The following is a 7807-nucleotide window of genomic DNA, read 5'->3' as shown; positions in this document are numbered from 1 at the left end:
TTGCACCAACACAACAAAAAAATAAAATATATTATTATATATTTTATAAAATATATATATATATATATATATATATAATTTATTTTATATATATTTTTATATAATTACAATTAAATAATAAAAATATATTTTTTATAAAATAATATATAATATATATTATATTATATATAAGGGAAGGGAGAGGGAGAGAGAGAGAGAGAGGGGTGGGAGAGAGGGGAGAAGAGAAAAGGAGAGAGGGAAAGAGAGAGAAGAAAAGAGAGGAGAGAGGGGGAAGAGAGAAAGAGAGGGGAGAGAAGAGGGAGAAAAGGGGAAAAGAGAAAAAAGAAAAAGGGGGGGAAAAGAAACCAAAAAAAAATATAAACAAAAATAAAATTAAATTTTTAATAATTTTATTTTTATATATATATATTATAATTATATTTTATATAAAAATACATACGGTATAATAAAATATATACCTTTTTATTATATTATATATTTAAAATTATTTTTTTTTTTTAAAAATTTTCCATTTAAAAAAAAAAAAGGGGGATAAACAAAAAAAAAAGGGGGGAAAAAATTTTTATCAGAAAAATACAGACAAGAAAAAGATGGTAGAGGGATAGAAAAGTAAATAGTCGTAAATAAAAATATATAGATGACATGGGAAAGGAGAGTAAAGGGGAGGAGGACGCGAAAAAGCTCCCAAGCTCTACCCCCCCCCTTCCTCCTTTCCCCCCTCCCGCATCTTTGCTTTGTGCCCCCCCGGCCCGTGCGGTCCCCCCCTAATAGGCCCATATCCTTAAAATTTTTGACCAAATTTTAAAACCCCCGGCAGAGGTTTTAAATGGAATCCCGGCCCTTGGGGTTGATTGGCTGATGAGCCGGATGGCTAATAACCCTGAAAAGCCCGGGCCTTGATCGCGGGAGAAAATGCTCTCGCGCCTTGCCACTGGGGGGCCGTCTGATCGCCGCCTAATATGTCAACTGCTGACTGGGGAAATTTGAGCGTTTGGGAAGATTAAAAACCCTTTGCGGGTTTAAAACTTCGGTTTATCCCCCCCTCGTTCACTCGTTCTCTCTGTCTCTCCCCCTCTCCCCCGTCCTTGGGCCTTCTCCTCCTCCTGAGTTCTCCGTTGCTTCTTAGCTAGGGTTTTATGCATGGATTCTGATGCGTGGTAGTGTCTTGGGGTCTGTAATTCTATGAAACACATCACAAAACGCACATTGCAAGAGCCCCGATGAGCGGTCAGTGAAGACACTCGCTTTGGGCAAGATCAGTAATCTTAGGAAGCGTTGTGGTTACAACTCCGTGATCAGTAGAAACTTTTTTATTACGCGGAAAAATGGTAAAATGAGGGACAGACTTGGGCCCCGATCGGGGTCTTTCTGTCGCTCGCAGGCGAACCCTTTTTTTAACTTAGGAAAAATTACAAAGGGTTGAAAGTGTACAAGGCAAGGGAGGGAGGTATGTTCATGTAACGAGCGACGTCACAGGCCTACGATGTCTTCTGAAATTGTGCAGGGGGGAAGGCCTTTTTATGTATGAATTTAAATTTACTAAAAATTGTGTGATATGCAAATAGGGTTATTTTTGTGATGAGAGGGACAATAGGTCAAAATTTTTAAAATTATGGTGTCAGAGGACCCTTTACACAGACCACACATACATTAATATTTGTGTTTTTCCATTTTTTCGGTATTTCAGCTTGCAGTACTTTTGACATCCTTACCGCCTCTTTTCACGTGTCTCTTTTTTTTCTTGTTTTTTCTAGTAAAAAAACCCATTTATTTAACTTCACTTTTCCTGTAACCTATTTACACATTGTGTGTGTGTGTGTGTGTGTGGGGTGTTTGTGTGGTGTGTGAGTGTGGTGTGTGTGGTGTGTGTGTTGTGTGTATGTTTTATATTGTTTTATGCATTTAAGCATAAACGTACACTACAGACACATGCCAACAATTTATTCTTAAATATACAATTCACGAAGGGAAAACTGCGAAACAAACTGAAAGGGAAAACTGTTTATTTAACAACAATACGGGTAAGAAGAAAAACTTTTTAAAAGGGCCCCCACAGTCCATATAGTCTGACGGCCCGAGGAAACGGGGGCCCCTGCAGTCTCTTCTAGGGCGCGGAGAATGGCAAACAGGAATTAAAAAGGCAAAAAAGGGGATTGGTACCCCGCACTCCCGGGTGTCTCCAGGCCGGGTTTAAGATAGCACTCTTGGGGACTTGGGGCAAACCAGCATGTATTGGGGTTTGGAGGGGGGGCCTGCCGTCCGTGGCCCCCGGGGCCTGCGTGTTGTGGCTGTTTTTCGGGGGTGTCTTTCTGAACTGGGCTGGAAGGGCAGAAATGGAGGTTTCTAGCTGAAATAAACACGAGTTGATTACTTGTGAAAGGGGTTCATTTTTACCAGAAAAAAGGAAGGGAAGCCTTTTTGTGAAAATGCCACAAAAAGGGGAACGCTCCTGATTTTAAGGGGGCGGAGGGATCCCGGGGGAAGGGCGACCCGCAGATTTTCTTGCAAAGCGCCCCTGTAAGGGGTTTTTCCGCATCCCCTTGCTCGCCCATAAGCATGCTCTTTGGGGTCGGACACTCCTTCCCTGGGTTTTTGCACTGAGATTAGGCCATTAAAAGCATTCTGATCCGGTTAGGGGAATAGGAAACCACACAAAAGCGAGGAAAAAAGGGGATGGGGAAGATCTTCAAACTTTTTTTCCTGTGATAAAAAAAAAGACCAAATTTTGGACGGAACCTTCCCACACTTTTTGCACGCCTTTTTCGTTGGGATTTCTCAGGTCGGGTTCGTTGATTCGCCCATCGGGGCCCGGTGTCACAGAACGGTTTTGTTTCCGGCAAGTGCGCGGAGGGGAGTGCCGAAAACTTCGTTTGCAAATTCCCGAAAGGTTTTGTTTTATATTATCATTATACCTTTTAAATTTTAATTTTTTATTTTTTATTATTTTTTTAATTTATTATTATTTTTTATTATTTTTGATTATTATTATTATTTTATTTTATTATTTATTATAATCATCACCATCTATTACCTTACTTTATTTTTTATGCATTATTTCGTTTACCTTAAAATGTTTACCCCTTTGTCTTTATCATAATTACAATAAAAAAACTCAACATCCGCATCCCACATACTCAAAAGATTTTTCCCAACCATATCCTTATTCAAAACCCAAATTTTCTGAGTTCCCCTTCCGCGGGGAAAGCGCCGTCCGTGGGTTGGTGATGGGCCCCCCGTGTGATCTCTGGGGTGTTGGCACGTTTAATTTCACAGCTTGTCACTCAGACGGGAAATAAAAAAAGGCCGTCATTTTTCTATCTCCCCCCACCCTTCTTCCTTTTTTGACCCCTTTTAAAAGTTTAATTTGGGTTGGGGGTTAGTTAAATAAACATGCAAAGAGGGTTTTTTTCTATCCTTTCCCCTCTTGGGTAGTGTCCTTACTAGTGTACTCTTTATTTCCGACAAAAACCCCTAAAAACAGTGTGGCGTGGGCGCGCTAACCTAAATCTGGCATGTGAAAAAAAGGAAAAGGCTGTTAAGCCGAATCACTGGTTTCGGGATCCCGGAGTATAGCAAAATGACTTATGAAATTTACATGGTTTTTTTGGGGAGACAAAATTACAGATGCCAAAAAGGCTTTACAGCAAAAGGAAAGAAAATTGGGCTAAACGTTACTCCCCCATGTTTAAACAAACAGGAGGTTGATATTAAAACTAAATGTAATTTATGGTAATGAAAAAAAACCTAGACCCCTATGGAAAAATCACCTCACGGGCCTGTCCGGCGAACTGCAGTTTTTGGGAAACTCAGCATGTACCTCTCTTTATGAGGGCTGGGATCTTCCTGTTGATGGAAAAAGGGCCTTTACTTTGCTTACTTTATGGCTCCTGACCATCCCAGATATGACTGTTTGGGATGCAACGGCTGATCCCCAATATCTTTCCCCTTTCATGTCTAATAATATATATAATATTATTATATTAAAAATTATAATTATATATATATAATATATAATATATATTATACATAACCACACACCACACACACACACAACACACACACACACACACATATATATATAATTTTATAATATATATAATTTAAAATATAATATATATATAATTTTATATACATACATACATAAACACATACAAGCACACACACACACACACAAAAACACACACACACCCCCCACACCACAACACACACCCCCACATATAAAAATATAATATAATATATATTATATATTTATATATATATTATATATATTATTTTATGTTTATATTTAAAATATATATAAATATATATATATATTTTATAATATATATATATATAAAATTTTTATAATAAAATTTACACACAAAAATATAAATATATTATATTTATATATATATATTATATATATATATTTTTATTGTTGTGTGTGTTGTGTGTGGTTGTGTGTGTGTGTGTGTGTGTGTGTGTGTGTGTGGTGTGTGTGTGTGTGTGTTGTGTTTGTGCGTGTGTGTGTGGTGTCCCGGAGTTGTGGTATAAGTGTTACAAAAATATATATATTATATTAAATAAAATTATATATATATATATATAAAATGTATAATTTATTATATATATTAATATATATATATTATTAATATTTTTTTTTAAACATAAAAAATTTTATACACATGCATATGTATAGGTATATATCACTACATACATACCACGCACAAACACACACCACACACCACACCACAAAACCCCACAAACCCCAACACCACACACACACACACAAAACACACCACACCCACACACCACACACCACACGCACACCACACACCACACACACAAACCCCACACACCCCACACACACAACACCACACAACACACACACACACACACACACCATATATTATATATTATATATATATATATAATATATTAATATATATTAATTAATATATTCTATAACATCTTTAAAAATTCATATATATATTATTATATTTTATATATATATATAATAAAATATTATATTATATAATATATTTAATATATATACATACAAAATATATTTAATATATATATATAATTTTTATATATATATATATTTTATATATATATAATATATAATGTGTTGTTGTGTGTGTGTGTGTGTGTGTGTGTGTTTTTGTGTGGTGTTTGGGGGTCGTATACGTGTGGTGTGTGTGTGTGCGAAAACGCAGTGCATATAGGGACATATATTTATATTATATATATATATATATATATATATTTATATATATATATATATAATTATCAAAAAAAAATATGATAATAATATATATAATATATATATATATATATATATATATATAATATATATATATATATATAATAATATATATATTATAAATATTATATATAAAAATTTAAATATATAATTACTATATATATATTTATAATTTTTTTTTTTTGTGTGTGTGTGTGTGTGTGTGTGTGTGGGTGTTTTGGGTGGGGGTTGTACGTGTGGTGTGTTTTGGTGGTGTTGTTTCGTGTGTGTGTGGTCTGTGTGTATGTGTGTGTTTTATGTATATATATCCTGGCGACTGTAGCGTGGCAGTGACCTGTGAGAACCCGCGGCGCTGGCCGATCTCAGCGCCCGTGACCCTGGGGATGATGGTGGGCTTGGTCCGATCCTTGGCGAAGGCGTAAGGGCCGTAGTGCATGATGGAGCCTGGCGGAGGGAGGGGAGTTCAGTTCACCGAAAAAAGCGCGGAGATATGGGATTATGCTTGGTAGGCTGAAAGACAAGTATGTGCTTCATTTTCTTTTACTTGCAGGGGTATTTCATAAAGACGGAAACTTCTTCACCCGCTCCCCCGCCTCTCCTCTCTCCTTCTCCCTCTTACCTAGGTCGTAATCTACGCCGAGACTTTGGATGCTGTCCCATCCATACTTCTGGAAGTTGTACTCCATTCCGTTCTGGATGTTGAGCGTGTTGATGGTGATGAAGTTGTCTCTGTCTTGGCGCGATTGCTCGTGCCAGAAGCCGGCAGCGTGCATCATCTCGTGCATGACGATTCCTACGTAAATGCAGCCTGGCCCGAGGGAGAGCGCCTGGGCGCCGCCTACTCGCCCGACAGAGCTCGAGCACCTGCGGGGCGGCACTTGCGTGAGGGACGGGGTCGAAGGACTGTGGCCTTAGCAGCCTTTGAGAATTTTAAAACGTAGATGGTAGGAAATAAATAGCTTTCCGGAAAATGCAGCAAACTGAGCCTCGGGACATAAGAAAAACGTTAAGCTATAGTCATGCACGTCTGATCCAATATAGTTATCAAATATCCATTATCCAACACTGGTGAAATACAAAGGAGAACTTAGACCAAGTGAGCCAGCGAGCGGTTGATTCAGCGGCAGGACTCCGCCTTACCCGTCGCCCTTGATGATGTGGATGTAGTCTTTCTCGAAAGTCCGGGGCACGAAGCGGATGCACGTGTTCTCGTGGTATTTACTCATGGCCGTGGCGATGGTGCCTCGCTCTCGCTTGTCTGCGGCGAGGGGAGGGCACACTCAGAGCCTTGATCTCCTGTTTCCTCAAAATATCGCTTTCAACTATCACTGGTGCGACTGCTATTACTAATACAATGCACACATACATACATGAATATACACAAGCACACACACAAGCACACACACAACACACACACACACACACACACACACATACACACACACAAAACACCCACCACACACACACACACCACAACACACACACACACCCCACACCACACCCCACACACACACCACGCACACACCACACACACACAACACACACACACACACACACACACACACACACAAACACACACAAACACCACACAAACACGCACACAAACACGCACACACACCAAAAACCACACACACACACACAACACACACACACACACAACACACAAAACACCACACACACACCACACACACACAACACACACACACACACACACACACACACACACACACATTTTATGTTTTCTTTATTGAATTACGTTTTCACTAGTTGATTTTTAATATTCGGATAAAACAATATTTTCTTTTACGTTGTCGGTTTCTCTATGCCCTGTATTTCTCATTGAATGAAAGAAGAGACATCTATAGCGCACATTTCATCTGTATGTCCATCCATCTATAGCACACTCAGTTCTCTCTCTCTCTCTCTCTCTCTCTCTCTCTCTCCCTCTCTCTCTCTCTCTCTCTCTCTCTCTCTCTCTCCTCTCTCTCTCTCTCTCTCTCTCTCCCATACTCACTGTAAGACGAAGAGATAACGTAGGGGATAACGCCGTTGGGCCAGCGCTTGTGCATTGAGATGATGGCGTTCCTGCCTTGAGCGGGGAACGCGTCGGACGGCTGTTCAATCCGGGCGCAGAAGGGAGAGAAATCGTGGTGTTAGTTTTTATTTATTGTTATTATTATTTTTTAATTTCTGTAAGTCTTGTACACTATTCTTCAGCTGGGATTTTTTTTTTTTTTTTTTTTTTTTTTGCTAGAATATTAGTTGGTATACTGTTTGTGCTGAATATGCATGGTGAAGCCCCCTTCCGTTGAATCTCGTATTCCCCAGAAAATATAACATATTGACTTAAGACTTGCTTGGAACGCCAGTATTCTGTCCACGACATACCACAGCCAGATCGAAAAACTCCTCTGGGCTGTTGAGATTTATGTCTCCCTGGAAGAGACCCGCCAACTCAATCGGGTCAGCAGTAGCCATCGTGTCCACGTCCTCGTGTACTGCAGAGACAACGCGGGCAGGGTGAGGTGCGAGCCAGGTAGTGAGGGAGAAGGAGACAGACAA

At 39.1% G+C, this 7807-nt stretch overlaps 1 protein-coding gene across 1 annotated transcript in view; it reads right to left on the bottom strand.

The window, feature by feature from the left end:
• Positions 1-954: 954 nt before the first annotated feature.
• LOC119589784 (zinc metalloproteinase nas-4-like) overlaps positions 955-7807 on the bottom strand; it is an 11292-nt gene continuing 4439 nt past the window's right edge. The window contains exons 4-11 of the mRNA XM_037938354.1: positions 7634-7743; positions 7260-7359; positions 6386-6503; positions 5865-6109; positions 5580-5689; positions 3773-3843; positions 2161-2319; positions 955-973 (exon numbers count right to left, since the gene is read on the bottom strand). Of these exons, the coding sequence (XP_037794282.1) occupies positions 955-973; positions 2161-2319; positions 3773-3843; positions 5580-5689; positions 5865-6109; positions 6386-6503; positions 7260-7359; positions 7634-7743 (932 nt within the window). The remainder of the gene's footprint in view (positions 974-2160; positions 2320-3772; positions 3844-5579; positions 5690-5864; positions 6110-6385; positions 6504-7259; positions 7360-7633; positions 7744-7807) is intronic.

This window comes from Penaeus monodon, chromosome 26 (genome assembly GCF_015228065.2).
Source record: "Penaeus monodon isolate SGIC_2016 chromosome 26, NSTDA_Pmon_1, whole genome shotgun sequence".
NCBI lineage: Eukaryota > Metazoa > Arthropoda > Malacostraca > Decapoda > Penaeidae > Penaeus > Penaeus monodon.
Note: the sequence above shows the minus strand (reverse complement) of the source record. Positions and strands in the feature narration are given on the sequence as shown.